The sequence below is a fragment of the Symphodus melops genome (assembly GCF_947650265.1).
Source record: "Symphodus melops genome assembly, chromosome: 2".
Classification (NCBI taxonomy): Eukaryota; Metazoa; Chordata; class Actinopteri; order Labriformes; family Labridae; genus Symphodus; species Symphodus melops.
Genome location: NC_136692.1, coordinates 21,030,416 through 21,048,394, shown reverse-complemented (window position 1 = coordinate 21,048,394; position 17,979 = coordinate 21,030,416). Strand labels below are relative to the sequence as shown.

The 17,979-nt window shown below is 36.5% G+C and overlaps 1 protein-coding gene across 3 annotated transcripts; it reads right to left on the bottom strand.

Annotated features, from left to right (window-relative positions):
- Window positions 1–1,083: 1,083 nt before the first annotated feature.
- On the bottom strand, window positions 1,084–17,900 carry LOC306820091 (integrin alpha-L). 3 transcript variants are annotated; one of them, XM_079337757.1, is made up of 31 exons: window positions 17,487–17,900; window positions 15,669–15,789; window positions 15,165–15,256; window positions 14,925–15,007; window positions 14,727–14,841; window positions 14,506–14,636; window positions 14,257–14,399; window positions 13,925–14,075; window positions 12,884–13,019; window positions 12,700–12,773; window positions 12,109–12,223; window positions 11,601–11,743; window positions 10,621–10,773; window positions 10,338–10,535; window positions 9,779–9,909; window positions 9,347–9,504; window positions 9,087–9,253; window positions 8,645–8,761; window positions 7,951–8,021; window positions 7,727–7,868; window positions 6,781–6,876; window positions 6,541–6,620; window positions 6,343–6,423; window positions 6,164–6,239; window positions 5,580–5,687; window positions 5,450–5,491; window positions 5,234–5,359; window positions 5,027–5,140; window positions 4,278–4,328; window positions 4,066–4,176; window positions 1,084–3,904 (listed from the first exon to the last, which is right to left on the bottom strand). In XM_079337757.1, exons 1-31 carry the CDS (start codon window positions 17,599–17,601, stop codon window positions 3,743–3,745), a joined length of 3,603 nt encoding a protein of 1,200 aa, XP_079193883.1. In that variant the 5' UTR covers window positions 17,602–17,900; the 3' UTR covers window positions 1,084–3,742. The 3 variants fall into 3 exon arrangements, with proteins under 3 accessions (XP_079193883.1, XP_079193884.1, XP_079193885.1); XM_079337758.1 differs by having other exon boundaries at window positions 9,087–9,250; XM_079337759.1 differs by having other exon boundaries at window positions 14,018–14,075.
- Window positions 17,901–17,979: the final 79 nt, after the last annotated feature.

Genomic DNA, 17,979 nt, shown 5'->3' with positions numbered 1-17,979 from the left:
TTTTTTTTACGGATTTGTTTTTGGCTCTTTTGCCTTTATTAGAGAGAGATAGTGGACAGAGTCGGAAATCAGGGAGAGAGAGAGACGGTATAGACCATCGACGTGCGGGAGGGAGGCCACAGGCCGGGGTCGAACCGGGGTCTCCCACGCTGACGACTGCAGCCTCCATACATAGGGACGCGTGCACGAACAACTGCGCCACCAGCACCCCCACTGTCAGCAGGATTTTATCTTCCAAATTGTTTTTTGTTGATTATAGAACATTAAAATATTTCTAATTTGTATGAAGGTTATTTTCTGTCATTGAAGAATAGAGCAGTCTCAACACAGATGTGTGTGCCTGTCTAAAGAGTAAAAACCAAAAATTCATGAAGTGCAACCAGCATGCTGCTTCTCCTGAGAAATATCTTAACGTGCATGTTTGTTTAGAACATTTTTGTGACAACCTTTGTGTACATGTCAATATTGTATCTGCTACACATCAACTTATAAGGGACTTAACACAAAGCCTAGATGAAGTGGACTAAGTTAATGTCTAATTATAGCCTCAAAGAGCAGCTAGCATGACCCGTTTATTTTTCTTTACTCTCTTTTTTTAAAATTAGTTTTTGGACTTTTTAGGCATTTTTCTTTATAGATTGGACATTAGAGAGAGAAGGTAATCGGGTAAGGAGAGAGAGTGGGGAATGACATGCGGGAAAGGAGCCACAGGTCAGATTTGATCCCAGGCTGTTCGCTTGAAAGACTACAGCCATTTGACTGACACTGAGAGGAGTCTATATTTGTGAAATGACATGATGGTGTTTCACCATGTTTGTTAAAAAATGATCAGGGATGTAAAGATTCATCATGAGGCAGTTAAAAATCGACTCAAAAGTGTCAAGATCAAAAATCAGTTCCCCTAAAAACTCAGTATCGTGAGTTGAGTGAATCGTTAAATCCCTAAAAATTATAAATGGCTTTTACTATTAAATGGAATCAAACATCAGATAAAAGACTGAATGTGGACTTGGAAAGCTGCTTTTTTTTAGCTTTAATGGTTGTACTCTGCTCCTCAGACAAAACACAACAGCAGCCCTCACAAAATTTTTGTTTATATTTTACAGTACAGAAGATAAGTTGTTTTATCGACACCACAAATTTCACACGTCTATACAGAGATTTTATTTCTATGAACATTAAAGTTATACGCTTAGAGTACATGTATGACTGATTAACATGATCAGTTATGCTGTTAAAAAAAGCAGCCCAACTTGTGAGAGTAAATGCTATGGCAGTACGACATCAAAAGCCTGGATATCAAAAGCATTAACTTTGACTTTAAATTGTCGGTCAATGTATGTAAAGTATAATGTCATGTAATGCTCGCATCAGTTGTTCTGAGGTGGAATATGCTTGTTGGAGAGTTTAATTATGACACTATTCTGATTTTATTCAGAGTGATTTCAGTTCTTCACTTTCTGAAACATGTTTTCTTTTAACCATTTGAACACCAGCAGTGCTGCTTTCGAGAGAACTTGCTAAATACTTCACATTTCTCTTGAGTGCACTTTAAAATGCAAAGCAAGACACAAAAAAAAAAGTCTTGATGACAGAACAGAAGTAGTAACTCTTTCAACATTGTTAGGGGCTGGTTGAACTACTAAAAATGGCATTTGCCCAAAACCTTAACATAGAAAACATCACAATAATCTGGCACATTTAAAAGCTGGTGCATGGTGCAACATCTCAGCTTCATTAAGCAGCTGAAGGATAAATGGTTTGGCAGCCACTGCACGAGTAGCCTCGAGTCACTCTTGTTGTTTATGCAACATGTTTGTACACTACATACATATATACAATATGTTAAATATTGAAGTGGTAAACTCTAGCTTGAGGTCTTAAATTGAAATGAATCTCAGATGCCAACTTTTCTTGTTTTTTTAGCATGTTTGAGATGGCTGCAATGTTTTGTGAAGTCACACCAAACCATTCACTTTATTTGAGGCAGAGTTACAGTGTTGGTGGTCAGATTGTAAATACTTATGACCCCTTCCACTAAGTTTCATAAATAACAGGTTGAAAAATAAAAAGACCTCCTGATGAATCAATATAAACTGTCATTTGGTCATTTCTCTCCTGAGAACAACAAAAAAAACACCCAGAGTTTAAAAACAGTGGCACTGATTACATTACACATCTCATTTGGTGTTGTTAAAAGCAGGGTTGGTCTTTTTTAAAACTACAGTAGCATGATTTTGAAAGTAGCATTCCTTCAGTGCTCCGTCTACACTTCTCTGTGCTCCCTCAAAAGCCATGCCCCTCGGTTTGAGTGTTGGCTAGTGTACACAATGGGTAGAGAACGAGCAGGAAGATAGTGAAGCACATTGTACATTGATCCAAGTTTTACATGCTTACAACTGCTACGGAAGAATGATTTTCTTTGTTCCTTTTTCAGAGCAAATGAATTGTTCATTTCTGTCAGGGCCTAAAGAGAATTTCTACCAAAACCTTAAAACGTGTATCTGGAGAAGATTACCAATTTTTAACTATATTCATGTAATGATGCCTTTAAGTCAGGATTACATGAATAAAGTTCAATGTGATACCCATTCTACCCATTTCTACCCATAATTTAACACAAAGGTTAAGCTATAATACAATACAATAAAAAAAAAACACTTAACTCAATAGGCTACTCATCACAGAATAAATCATAAAGACTATCTAATCAAAAGTTACAGTATATTATGAAGCACATAAAACAAACACAATAATTAATAACAATAATGTAGAAGAGTGCTATGGAAAAACAGTGAAGACCCTATTTTCCAGCGAAGAAAACAAAGGATGATGAGAACATGCTCGATGTACCAACACACAGGTATCATCACATCACACATCACGTCATTACTGTTATTCTGATGTGATCATTCCCCAAGACATGCTATATTTTAAACCATGCCAGCTTCTATCCAGTTGAGACTGCTTCTTCAGTCAGTTCGGTCTATGTTGTAGCTGAGGCCGCAGTAGAACATGTTGCTTCAAAGTTGACCACTACAGGTGATGGCTCTGTTTGGACGCTTGGCTTCTAAACACTTGTCAGTGCTATTTAGGAGCATTCTGCTTATTTGTGAAGCTAATATTTGAATCAAATGTTTTGAGTCTCTCAATGCCAACTGTTGCTTTTACTTCATTATTACTCTTCTTATATCTAAATAAATGTTGGAGCCAATAAATGTCATGAAGCATTTATTGGCTCCAATTCCTGCTTGATTCCTCCAGTCTGATTAAAGGTTAAAGACCATCAGCAGCACAGGGGAATGAAGAGAGCCCATACCCAGGCTGCATTTTGGCAGTGGAACTAACAAGTACAAGTGTAAAGTCAGGCTGAAGGGAAAACGGGGAGATGGAGTTGAAGGCTTTGAAATGGACTTTAGTGGACGTTTTGTGGAAAAAACCCCATCAAAAATCACTTAACGAAGCTTGGCAGAGCAGATACACTGAATACGCTGCTGTAATATTTTTCTTTTTTCAGCACTTTTTTTTTTAAACTTGTAAACATAACAAGATATTTCTTGTGATTTAAAAAGAGCATGATTTAGATGGACCTTGTTGTTAGATACTGTAAGCTTTGCAAGGCTATCAATATCCAGTTTCATGAAGTAAATAATTGTGCCTGTAACAGGTCATAATGGCAGGCTCCTATCAGCATCATCTCTTCTCTTCGCAAGCAGAAGAGTTGTCGTTTGCCTAAACATCATCAATAAGCTTTTTTTTCCTCTGGAGATTGGTCCGATTTGTCCTCTGATTGGCTGACTGTCCGGCTGGTGGGAAGGGGAGTGACCTCTGTAGGGGTGTCAGCCTGGAGAGCATCATCTTCTGCTTGATAATCTTCAAGGGTTTTCCTTTTAAAGCAACCCAACTGTGATAGAAAAAAAAGACAAAAATCCAATCAATGATCATGAAAAACAACATAAATCAGTTCCATAAACTGAGGCTACAGCTCTTAGAGTGAACTTCGTCCTTAACTTGTATTTATGCGAGTTGTAGAATTGTGTTTTTAAAAGAGAAGAGTTCATTCACCTTAAACATGATGACTGTGATAATGATCAGAAGCAAGAGTCCCATTCCTACTCCAGTTAAAATGATCTGGAGTTGATGAGGAGGGATTATGAGTTCAACCCGGACTTCAGTCTGTTGGCAGAAAAAAGTAGAGTGGATTTAAAAAAAATAAAAAATAATCAGTTAAACTTCTTACAGATAAAAAAAAAAGTATGCCAATTTTATGAACCTACCCTTTTCACAGTTGGATCTTTGTCTTTCCCCAGGCCAGTTTCATCAGACTTCTGTTGAAAAATATAATTTATTCACAATAATTACGTTTTTTTTTTTCAAATTGCATCAGACTCAGACTTTCACTTTAGACTGCCTTTTATTCAAAATAAACTTTGTTTGTAATCAGGGCTAGGGATATAAAGATTAAGCATGAGGCAGTTAAAAATTGATTCAAAGTTGTTGAAGTAAAAAATGAATCGCAGTAATATGGTGAGTGTCAACAGCTGTAGAGCAGAGACGGTTAGATATAACAAGCAAGCGCTATCATTGCAGCTGTTCAGCCAAACCCTACTAACAAGCGGGTGTGTAACCCTGCTTGCCCAAAGGAGTGTAAGAGCCAAAGACATAATGAGGTGTTTTCTTAAAAAAAAAATTAAAGGAATCGTTCAGTCTTCTTATAATTTCTCTTCATTCTCATATTGTAAAATAAATCGTGAGAGAATTGTCTCATGAACCCAGTATTGTAAATCGTATTGTGTTGAGTGAATCGGTACATCCCTAATCAAGGCTATCTTTTATTTGTTAGATATTTGACCTCTGCCCCTGTTCTTGAAGAGCACCTGATTCTTGTACATGTTTAGACCCAGTGCAGAACTTGCTTCTATCTTTTTTTCTAATGTAATTCATTGTTTAATAAATGTCATCAATGGAGTTTAGTGTGAAGCAGTACAGAGATATCTTTTCCAAAGATGACTTTACAGTGACTTACCTCTTTTTTATTTGCATTCAGCGCATATCTTTGCTTGTCATAGTCAACATGTATAGAGCTTTTCAGCTTAACCTCTGCACCATCCCCAATATATCGCTTGAGAAAACCGATGTTCTGCAAAACAAGAGCATGTCAATTTCAACACGTTGACTTAATTTCACGGTGTGTGTCTTTTCTATGTGAACTTGTTGTTTAGTTACCACGTACCGCTGCATACTGATGAAGATCCCTGAACTGTACGTCTCCTGATAATACGAACTCAACAGCAGATTCTTTTTCCAGAATGAAACTGTTGCACCTGACCATTTTGCAGTATTTCTCAGGAGAACAGTCCTGCAACACAATACCAATGCAAGTTATTGCATGCATTTGTATCTTTATTTAAGGCTTAGCTTTAAGTTAATAAAACCATGATTTACTTACGTCAGTGTTCATGTCCTCAATGTTGGAACATTTGGTTTTGTTCTGAAAGATAAAGTAATAAATGATTACTGATTCTACACAGATAGCCTTATGTTTGGTTAATAATATATTTGAAATGATTTGAAGTTACCTCTTGGACTAAAACTCGGTAGTTTGTCATTTCAAAGTTATGTTCAAGTTTGGTTGGGAAAAACAAGGACACGTTGATCGGAAAACCCTTAAAGCCAAGATTATTTATCTGCGAGAAGTGAGAGTCAACTTTAAAAGACAGGTTTCATTGTAAAAAACAAAAAAACAAAAAACACAGTCTTTCTGCAGTTTTTATTACTGCCAGCAGGGGGCGACTCCACTTCTGATAAAAACAAGTGAGGCTGTAGTTTTGATGAGTACAGCATTCTTGTTAGTGTTAACAGAAAATTAAGCATGGTGGCACCCTAACCCTCATGTACCCTACACCTTCAAATTGTAGCAATGCATATCCACCTTCATGCGTAAAGACAGTCCCTTCTGACATAGATAAATTAACAAGATTACTTTGATCAAAGAGCTCAATTTCAGTCCGAAAGTTTATGTACAAACAAATGAGTCACTTTATAGTAGCTGTTCCCACATCTTACATTCAGTCTAAGGTATTTGGTGCTTCTTAACTTTCCTCCAAATAGGTCCAAAAACATGCTTGTGAACTTCATCAGTTACTTTTATGTGATTGCTTACCTTGTATAGTACTATCAATTTTTTGGGTGCAGTATCGTCTGTTGTGAAGTTGAGATAGTTTATTGAGTCTTCTCCCCTAAAAGAACATAGGATGATGACAATGTGTCGGTAGTTGTTAGTTGAAATCAACCCATGTATTATAATTACAAAATGCTATCTATTGGAGTAGCACCACTTACACAGTCACTGCTAATTTAACTTCATACTGTACAGGGATACTTTTGGTCAGGAGGTTAGTTCTGGTGCCGTTTGTGTTATCACTGAGGATATAAAAGCATGAATTGTTTATATCAAACATGCAATAGTATAAACAGTATTTTATAACAAAAAGACAATGTTTGTGCTTAGTTCTGTGTGTTGCATGAGAAAGTCATCACCTTTTTCCAGTGATAGTCATTGAAATGGTGTCATTCCATTCAAAGTCGGACATGATGCGGAAAGAGGACTGAAACGTTGCCTTCAGAGAAAAGAGGACAAAGGTGTTAGATGTAAAGATTCAAAGAGCAAGTATCAAATATCTACATGTGAGAGGTAAGTGCGAAAGGTTAGGAAACCTCTTGTTTGTGAAACTTGATTTCCGTTTGTTAAGGGGGTGTCTGACTTGCAGTATGACTCACCACTGAATGGCTGCGATACACAGGGAGGCTGATGCCACACTCTGTTCTGTCCAGTACTTCTAGATCAAGACAGTTGTGAAGAGTTGGTCTGGTAGACTGTTTAAAGAAAAGTGGATGTGAGCTCCTTTAGGATTAAAGCACTTCCTTTGAATTCAATATCAAATAACGTTGATCTCAAATCATAGAGCAACTTTTAACACTAAGTAATGCACAATGAAAACAGCACATTAAAACTGAGTGAACCAAAAACAACGTAAGCCACCAAAGTTTGGTAAGTAGTAAAACATTAAGGAAGTCAAAATAACAAGTCATACAACAAACTAAATCAAAAATAAGTGTGACATTTTTTTTTAGATCATGTTTAAAGATATTGTTACAGAACCACAATAATATAAGATCTATAAAAAATAATCTCCTGTTCCTTGATTTAGTTGGCTCTCCGTAGCTCAATTTCATGTATGTGACGAAAAAATGATCTATATTTATGTCATTGTATCCCAACACCGGGACTCGTTCCACTGTTCCCTTGCTGAAAAGGCTTTAGCACCTCTGTGTATCTCAAACAATCAGTAGTTCACAACCCAGTGAGGGCAAGAAGAGTTTAAATATTTAATTTGGCGCAAAAACGTTAGCTACAAATCTAAAAACTGTTATTTTGACTTCCAAACTGGGATTAAGGTCGAGGGATATAAAACTTCATGCCTCAGGGCAGGGAATTACTGTAAATACTTTAATATTTGATTGAAATATTTAACATAACTGGACAGGAAGAGATAAAAAACTTTTAAATCAACACACCTGCACTGGTTTAAAACCCCTCCATTTACTGTTCAGGCACAATCATGTTCTTTGTATATCTCATGCTAATTGCTATCCTAGTGTCACACCACTTTACAGATGGTGTTTAAGGTTTTAAATGCAAAAATAAGTCAGATATTTATCTCACCTTTGTCAGAGTCATCTTAGAGAAGGAGAGGCCTACAGGATAATGCATTATAAGGCTTGTGTTGTACGAGTCATCCCCATGATTGGACAGTTGTATAAGCACGTTGAAGGAATTGTCTTCTGTCACAAGTAGTGTCGAGGTCCTGAGAGAAAGAAAGTGCTTCTTACGTTTACACTTACTGTAAAATGAACGGTCCCTGTGTAGTGTTCCTCAGATATACATACGTGAAGTTGAAATCCACCTCGAGTTCAGCAATACAGGCGTCATTTCCCCTGCATTGCTTTTCAAAGGGAATCTGGGGAAAGAAAAAAAAATGTTTGTTTAAATGTCACACTTCTGAATTTAACAACCCAGAGAAGATTGTGTAAAAAAATGCCAACAAACAGCCCAATTTTTGTGACCAGAATAGTTGAGATAAAACAGTGCAGATGTTCATGGTGATGTGACTGAAAAAGGGAAAACTTAATAAGTTTATTCTAAGCCTAATTCATGAATTTTATTTGTGATGGGTCTTTAATCTTTTGCATCTTTCATGGAAACATTTCCCTACAATATTTTGAAAAATAATGTGTTTTGTGGTTGTCCTGGTAAAACTTTGAAACTGTGTTATGAATAGTAAATGTGAATCAGAGCCATAGGACTACTGCAAAATGGGTCAAATATCATAGTTAGTTTGTAACATTTATGTCCTGAAGAGAATCTTACATTCTTTATCAAAGAGCAGTCCTCAATGACTAATATTCTTGCCTGACATTTGCAAATAGACACGTGACTTTTTTGATTCTTATGAAGACTGATACCCGCTCCCTTCCTGCATGTTATTCCTCACTCTCTTTCCCCGGTTTCATCCTGTCCTATCAAATAAAAACAAAAAGCCCCAATATAAATAGAACAAAAAAATCATTCGACTGTGCGTACCTGCACAACAGACTCCCTTTTGCTATCCACATTTAGGACAGCTATGGCACTCTCACTGTCAACTTGGGAGAAATGTAGTTCGACGCTGATGGGTGATAATGTGTCTAACACACATTTCTGCAAGAAAAAAACAAACATGAGTAAACTGTATATTGTTGAAGAGAGATTCAAACAAACTACTCCATTTGAACAAGTCTATTTTCAGATATCACTAAAAAAAATGAAAAGGAGTACTGTGCTTGTTTTTCACAATTTGAGGACCTCAGGCCTATGCACAGAGCATTATTTTTGTGCTATAGCTCATCATTGTTAATATTTCGAACTAAGTACAGTGGGACAAATCAGTATACTTTCATTGCTTTTTTAATCTCTCTTTTATTTGAATTTCTTTACATAAATATGAACGTTCTATATATATGCAGATAAAAAAGTCTCTACATACCTCCATGTAAATGGAATAGTTGAAGCATTTTTCTTCATCCCTCAGCTCGAGGGTGAAGTTAAGGCTCCTGATTTTCCTCTTAAGTTGACTGAAGAACCCCCGAGAGGTTTGTCTCATCGGATCCACGTCAAGCGTGTACACGATGTTTAGTCCAGAGCTCACTGCTGCTGCAAATGCACGCAGTGGGGTTAAAATTAATCAAAGTATGGAGGTTGCATTGTCAGCAGCTCTTAATAGATTATGTTTTTAGATGTACTAACCTGTGTTGCTCTTTGTGATTTCTGCTTTTTTAAAACACGCTGTTATGTTAACCATCGGTAAAACTTGATCTTTGTTGCTCGGGCAGTAAATGTTGTCGGTGCTGATCTCCTCAGGTTGAAAAGACAGATGTGCTATGACATTAAAGACAGGCTTGGAGCTGAAAGACATTGATAAGATCAGTTTAAAAGTATTATTTTACTTTCACTATGTTTGAGTAGGATAGTTGTGTCTTACTATAGGAAAGATTGGTAAACAAGGCAAATGATCACTATTTGTCTTTTCCCTACAGATTCCCCTCAAGGAAACATTTTTTTGGAGAGAGCCATAATCAGTTTTGGTGGGTGAAATCAGAGCTTAATGAAGTTATCTCCATCACTGAGATAACAGTTGGAGTTTCACTTGATAGACATACTTTTACACAGTATCCATACCTTAAAACAACAGCCATGCCCTGTGATCCAATCACTATATCTGGGAGCCCGTCAACTCCAAGATCCAAGTTTCCATCAATGGCCTGTCCAAAGTATCTCAGCCCAGGCTTTATGTTCCTACCCATGATTTTCTGCAAAGACAGAGTCTTGACAATTCAAAAAGTGCATGTTTCTCAGCGGTGGGACAGATTCAAGTTGGAATAATGAGAGCCAGGGCACAGGTTTAGGCCAGTTGATAGTGTGCTTTATACACAGAGGCTACAATCCTTGTGGCACTGATCCAAGGTTTGACCCCTGATCCTGATGCTATTTGGTGCTGATATATATATATATAAATACTGATGAGTAAACATTGATATCTTAGACTATAAGTCATATAATACTTAGGAGTTTTATTCAGAGGATAATTTCAGTGTTGTATATCGCATATGTATACATATCTATATTGTTGGTGGCCTATTCTTATTTAACCTTTTTGGACATGTTGTGAAAATGAGTTGCAGGTTTGGCAACAAAGAAATCACACCTTGAAAGACGTCAAGTATCTCTAATGTCTCACCTGGCTGAAACTGCTTCGCATCCCTTTGTGTCTGTCACCAAGGTAGATGTACACAACCCCCCTGTTCTCATCCTCCATGGGTGCTCCAACAGCAACATCACGCAGTGCATCTCCATTCAGGTCTGCCAGACTAGCTATGGTGGTGCCAAATCTCCCCATTGAAGGCGCTATCACATCAAGTTCCTTTATCAGTACCTTCTGGAAACAAAATATGTGTTTAGCAATCAAGGTAGAGAAATACTTTCATTGTCTCCCACTTCATCTTCTTAAATTTTAAACCGACATCGAGCTCATCAGTCACTGTGTAGACGTAGACGTGGCCTTCCCTCTTCTCCGACGGCTGGTAAAACAGTGGAGCTCCCACCAGAAGGAAATCAGTGTCTCCGTCTGAGTTGACATCTACTGAGCACAGCTCTGCACCAAAGTAGGAACCAAACTAAAAAACAAAGTTTACATCACTATGGTTACAAAAATGGATGGATGGTTACAAAAAAAGATGCACTACATTTACCGTTTTAGAGAAACACCTACACAACCCAATCTGTAAAAGCAACCTTTTCTTTGAGCAAAACTCTGCGGTTTTCTTCCTTCCAACCACCAACATATTGTGTCTTTGTTTATAAGGGTGGCACCTTGATAGACAAGCAGTTCTAAATGCAATATTAATGTTTGGAGCAAAACAACTTTATACATGAAATGATCAAATTAATTTACAATATTGTCATTGTTTTCTGGACACAAAATAATAGATTTCTCTACAAAACTTTTTTTTTTTTCTAACGTCAGGGCACTTGCATGAAAGACTTTCTTCCCAAATTACAAAGCACAAAACAAAACAAAACAAAAGCATCCATCTCCTACTTTTTTTTCTTCAGTTTGCTCGAATACTTTTGTTTTTTATGAAGCATGCTGCACTATAGGCATCCTTTGTCAGTGGTTACAAGGAGGAAGCAGGCAAACTTCCTTGCACTGGCATCTGGCCTTTTCTTGTAGAGCAACCGCAGCCATCTCGCCATTGGTTGAAAACATGCTTTAAAGATTTCATCTTTTGCTATGTAAAATCTGCCTCCATTGCAGTCTTGCATTATTCAAGTTACGACCAAATTCTTTGCAACACCTAAACTGAGATAAATCCTCCACTAATTTACAATGGCAGTCAGAGGTTTCATATGCTTAGCATAGTACTCTCTTAAATCCCCCCCCCCCCCCACTTTTCAGAATATGGCTGATGAAGCAGGAAACTTTCTCAAAACATTTACCAACCTTGTCCCCAAGTACTCTTTGTGCTACCTCCCACTCCTTTCCATTGTGTCGGAAAAGTACAACCTGTCCAGTGTGAAGAAATCTGGGTGCACCGGTGAAGTATAGAGGAGTGTCACTCCTCTGTCCAACAGCAACAGAGTATCCTGTAACAGTGTAAGATATGTGACAAAGTGCTTAAATTTGACTCCAGTCAAAGCTATTGTGATTATCATACAGTGATGGAAGTAATGTGTTTCTCAGATGTGCTCAGTTTAAAGAATCCTTACATGCTACTGTGTATTATCATAGTAGTTGTAGATACACATTCATACAGCTTATGATCCCACAGCTTTGCTACTTTCACCACAAAGCCACACTCATCATAAAACATTTAAATATAACTTACTGTGGCAGTAACTTCAATAAATTAGAACATCTATAGCTCCCTCAGCAGAATGACAAACAATTAAAAACAAAGTGTTGCCTGGCATTTTATCTGAAAAGAAAAAAACAGCTTCATGTTTGGTACCCATATAGGAGTCCATCTTCATTTCTGAATCTTTAATATGTTCATTTTGTCCATGAAGCTCTTGAATTGAGCCAGTCCAGCTGTCAGTGCCCACTGATCCAAGAATCAACGTGTCCTGTTGACAGAAATGTCTGTTCAAAGCACGGAAAGAAAAAGAGCTAGCAACAATGGTAATGTTGGAGGACAGTTACATTTTGTCTCATTTGCTGCAAACTATTTTGACAGTCTATTTTGTTAAGTGAGGCATCCATCACAGAGTAAATCAGCGAACCAACATCCAACAACTCCAACCGTCAGACACAGTGGAATCTTCATTCTCAATTGCTAAACATTACATGTTGACACATTTCGTCTAACGTTTTGTGAGCCTTGGATAATTAGTTTTGATGGCCAAGCAAGTACCCAACTAATATAAGACATTTTTAGTGACTTTTCCTTTTACATTAAGAGCCAAGTGTAAAGCTTGAAATACAGTCTTTTGTGTCTAACAGCACTAATTCAAAGACAAATTTATAGTCATATAGTAGTTGCATCTATAACTGAATCTGCTTGTGTGCAATGTTTGTAACAATCGACTCTGACTTTCCTCACCTTGTGGAAGACTGCGCTGAATCCACTCTGTGACATTTCATTTGTCATGTCTCCCGCCAGAGCCACCTTGGAGCCTAAAAAACAAACAAATAAAGTTTCATTATTACTATCGTAGAGGCCCACAGGTAACATTCAATTTGAAACAAGTGTGAAAAGAGTTTGAAAAATGGAAACCACACATCACCTTCCAAGTTAAAAACTTTTATTTGGAAGTTTTCCAGCACTCCTGTAAGTCCGTCATAGTTCTCAATTTTGAAGGCATTTTTCTCCTTTGGTTCTGAAGCAATGTCCCTGAATTTTTCCAGATTAGCATCTTTGACCTAAAACCAGAATTCTGTTTAAGAGTATGTATGAAAGTGTGATACAGACACAAATGTGATCAATTTTGCACAATATTTCGCTTGGCAATGAAATTAATGAAAATTGATTGATTTGGGAATTAGCTGCGATGATTGTTATGTTTTGCTATTTTACTGAAAGACCAAATATTTAAAATGTTCCAATGATTTTTATGCATGTCTTTACTTTTATATAAAATATATATATAAAACATCCCCAAGGATTGACTGCTGAGATTGACAACATATTACTGCTTTCAGTAGTTTTTCAGATAGTTGTAAAACAATAAAATGTATTATGTGTATACTTTAGATGTACACAAAGTTAATTTTGTATGCTTAAGTCATATTGAATTTCAAAATTCATTCAGACTTCTATTCAAAAGGAAATGATTGTTTTTGCAACACCCAAATCATTTCAGTTTCAAATCAGTTGCATGAGGATTTCATCACTTGGTGGGGCTTCCTGTTGCGAAGGCTTGTTTTTTATCTGCTACATGATTGTCATTTTAGTCCTGATCTTTAGCTGTAACTTTGACATGAAGATGTGAAAAACTTGTCTTCATTTGGTGATGATAAGACACAAAAAAGTGCAGTTTGGTTGAGACCCTGTGCCTTAATATGCATGTCACCTGTGCCAAAAAGTGTTAAAACCTTGAACTTAACTTCTAAAAGTTAGACAAGTAAGTTGCATAATTGCAGTCTGATTGAGAAAACCTGCCCATGTAACGCTTCATTTATTATCATTTTGTGGCTATGGCATATGGCATCATGATACAGGTTTGTTGTTGTTAAACATGGAAGCAATCAATTTAGCTACAATAATGTATTATTATATACTGATAAGAGAAGAACAATGAGAAATTTAATATCATTGCACAGCTTACCCCAATGACAAAGCGAATGATGTTTTTCTTATCGAATTTTTCAATAATCTTATGTCTGTTTGTGTCGCTGGGATCTCCATCAGTGATTCTTACCAATACTTGGGTAGCATCACGAGAGGCACCTGAATCTGGGTTTCCAAAGATGTCTTCCCTGAAACATATGTTGAACAAATCATTTTAATGCTCAGGAGAAATGTGATCTGTAAAATGAATGAATGTGACGTCAAAAATGAGATGTGAATAATGTCACATTTTTACTTTTTACAGTGTTCAGCTTATGCCTCTTAAATGTTTTCAGTTGTAAAGAGTTTGTGTGATGAAACAGAACTTACAACACATATTTCAGTGCTTTGTGGGTGTTGGTGAGAGACTTCATCTGTTTTTCATTTTGAAGTTTTCTGTGAGCGGTGCCGGCTATGTAGTCATTAAAGTCAAAGACTTTTCTGAAGTCTGTAGAGAACTGGACTGCTGCAAACTAAAAAAAGGCACCATGTTATGAAGCAGAAATTATATAAAAGTGTGTATGTTTAACTTTGCAGGTAGATGCAATGAATGATTTGACGTTGCAACTGTCGAGCTACCTTGATTGATGTGCTTTGAAGGTTTTTCATTATATCCACTATAAACAATTTATTTTTGTTGAACTCTAGTTCAGACATACTCGCGGATCCATCGAAAAGAAAGACCAGGTCCACTGTCTTTTTTGTGCATTCTGAAAGTATATACAGTTTAAACATGTACATGTATAGAAAATGTAGTAAGATCAAATTTTGTGGGAGTTTAAACTTTAAAAATCGTTTACCTTGAAAATCCGGTTTGAAGAAGGAGACTGGTTGAAGTCGATCTGTCATATTGTAACACACACTGTTCAGAAACGAGTTCTCATAACATTCATGGACGACACTTGGACTGCAAACCTTAAAAAAAAAGAATTTGATTTGTTTTCAAAGAAGTAGAGACATTTTCTTTTTCTCCACTCCTTCATTCATTGCTCTCTTACTGTGAAATGGGAGCCTGTTGAATCTTCAGCTATCGACAAGCCAAAGTGCTTGACTGGCACCGTCGCGTTTTTCAGTGAGATTTCTATAGTATCAACAATATCAATCCATTAGTGCTTTTAAATTACACACAGCTATATTATGACATGAAATCCATCTTGCAGTCTTTTTCCATCTTGTTGTTTGAGTACATATTGCACAAACCATTTTGCAATATTTCTTATTGAACTACATTTATATACCTTTGGGGTTGAAACACTTGGGGGATTGGTTTTGAACACTAGTGCATATTCCCCCTGATCCATTCAGCTGCAGAGGTGCAGTTACTATGATCCTGTGGACAATAACAATAAATAAACAAACAAATATGAAGATAAATGTTAAGTGGACAGAAGAACGATGTTGTGGTTTGTTACAGGATATGATGTAATTCAGAGTGTTAAAAACCACACTGTGTGGCTCCTCACCAAAGCCTCTAATACAAGGAACTACTCATATCTTCCATCTCCTCATTCATTTATAATTCAAACCATGCAAAGGCCGAGGAGGAGGAGCAGCGCCACAGGTGGAAACCTGATTGGTTACCTCAGTGGTCACCCTTAAGATCCTGACTTTTCATGTTCCTCTGATATCCGATATCATCAGATATGACCCTACATGGCACTCTAGAAGCTGCAATTTATCTGAGTAATAAGGATATTGACAATGACAGCAATATACAAAATCAAGTGAACTATGTAACTCACCCTTTGTTTGTGCCGGACATGAATTGAAGCACTTTGTAGCCAAAGAAATCCTTTTGTTCACCATTATGCACATCAGCATCATTTACATCTATGTTGAAAGCCAGCAAGGTCGGGATGGCTGCTGTTTGTGAAATGAGGAAACGTATTTTAAGTGAATCTTTGGGCTCTTGAACTCTAACTTTTAAACAGGTGATAATGTTAATATTAAACTGATCAGTCTATTATCATACTTGGCTTTTATGCTGAAACAACACATATATTACTATTGTTACTGACAATGTAGCAACAAATATATATTATTCATTGTTTTGTCTCTCTCTTCGCAGACGTCTGTTCATCACGACTCTGGTTCTGCTTGAGGTTTCTGCCTCTTGAAGGATGTTTTTTCTTGCCAATGTAACTTTGCTAACTGTTTCAAAGTGCTGTGTTCATGTGTGATTACTGTTAATGATTAATATAAGAAAGAATAATGTTTAGTCCTGCTCTTTTTTTAAAGTGTCTTGAGATAACATTTGCCATAAATTGACGCTATTCAATTGATTGACTGATTATTTTAAATAATAAATAACCAGAGTCTGAACAATATAATACAACATTATTGTATTTACCTTTACCGTTTTAGAATGCTTTGATTTGTCAACAGTTGTGAAATTTTTGCTCTTCACAACCCAATTCAACTCTAATGACCGTTGTATAGGAACACAAAAACTTCTGAAAATTAAGTTTATGTAGAGAAATAAATCATTTTAATTATTAAGGATGCCAAGATCATGCTTGATCATCAAATGTCATACCTAATCTACCTATCTATAAAAATGATAAATCAGACTAAGAATAAAAAATTCGAAGAAAAGATAGTGATCAAAACTTGATTCTTGAACCAAAATCAACTTTATTGCTATTAATTCTGTCAAAGATCGGGTGTGTTATGCTAATATGAACTCTTTAAGGAAGATCAATAATCCGCAGCAGAAGAGAAGTATGGTATTGGTAACACTTTTTATTTCGAAACTTAAAGTCTTCTGACAAATGTTTGAAATACATCACTTAAACGTAATTGATCACACACAGTTTTGAGCTCTCAAAGTCGCCATTTAGTTTTGACAACATTTTGTAAAATTTAAGCAGGTCAGCTCACCCAAATCACAGAAAGGGTTAGCCCTTTTGTTTGTGCCAATAAAAAAAAGAAAAAAATACATTTAAAAACTACAAAGTTTGTTTCCTAAAAAAAAAATTTGTGGGGGCTTGAACCCAAAGACTTTTCAGTTTCTATTGGCAAAGTTACTTTGCTACAATGAAAACTGTCAGAGTTACTTTTGGAAGTCTTTAATCTTGAAACTACATAATGCCAAGAAAGGTCTGTGGTCAGGCCCTACCCTTTAGCTTACAGCCATAGACATCTTGAGCTTTCGTACTCGGCACAGTTTCTTATATGATAATAAAAAAAAACTTCTTTTTTTTTTTTTTTTAGATATTGAACAATACAGTAAAATAAAATACTATATTTTTTAACAATACTTGTTTCCATTTGTCATAGATTATCCTTATCACTCACTTTAGCCATAAGTAAGGTCCTTTACCTGATTTTTGTAAACATAACAATGAGCATGGTCTTGTTAATGTTAACAGACAAACTGTAAGGTCCTTTACCTGCTTATTGTAAAGTGTCTCGAGATAACACCTGTTATGAATTGACGCTATACAAATAAAGATTGATTGATTGATTGAGTAATGTAAATTTTCTACAAAAGTTGTTCTATCATTGTTTTACAGATGAATTTCGTTGAAGACTCAAAACAGTAAAATTATTGAACTTACCAACAGCCACCATGTAGGTGAGCAGAAAGATGCGACCCTGCCCATGCATCTTTCTCATCGTCTTCTGTTGACTGACAGATCTGCTGCAGTTGTCTGAGAAGATTTTTTTGCTCATTTCCTTTGTGCTTTTTCTATCTGTATAAAGGCGTTTCCGTAGCAGGTGGTTGTGACACTTCTGCTCTTACAGCAGCGGTCTTTTCACTTGTGCTTCTCCTTTTATTTTTCAATTCCTAAACCCTTTGTTTTTTTGCTTTTTTAGAGAGGAATTTCCTGCCTTTTTAAAAGAAAAAGAGCTGCCAAGGAATGAGGAAAGTTGAAAGTTGTTATTGTTATTGTTTTGTTTGCACGTTTCTCTGCAGAAGTCTGAAAATCAATAAACTTTACCATTATTTTCTAGAAGAAAATTAAATGAGAAAGCCTCTCTGGAAGGGGACATCCCGGGGGCGTGGTCAGTTACCGCTCATTTGCATTTACAGACACAGAAACAGTGTAT

Excerpts from the sequence above, each read along its gene's own strand:
- LOC306820091 (XM_079337757.1), bottom strand. The coding sequence starts at position 17,601 with ATGAGCAAAAAAATCTTCTCAGACAACTGCAGCAGATCTGTCAGTCAA. Across the intron at positions 15,790-17,486 it reads CACCTACATGGTGGCTGTTG|CAGCCATCCCGACCTTGCTG; the intron begins GTAAGTTCAATA and ends TTTCACAAACAG. Across the intron at positions 5,492-5,579 it reads ACCGAGTTTTAGTCCAAGAG|AACAAAACCAAATGTTCCAA; the intron begins GTAACTTCAAAT and ends TTTATCTTTCAG.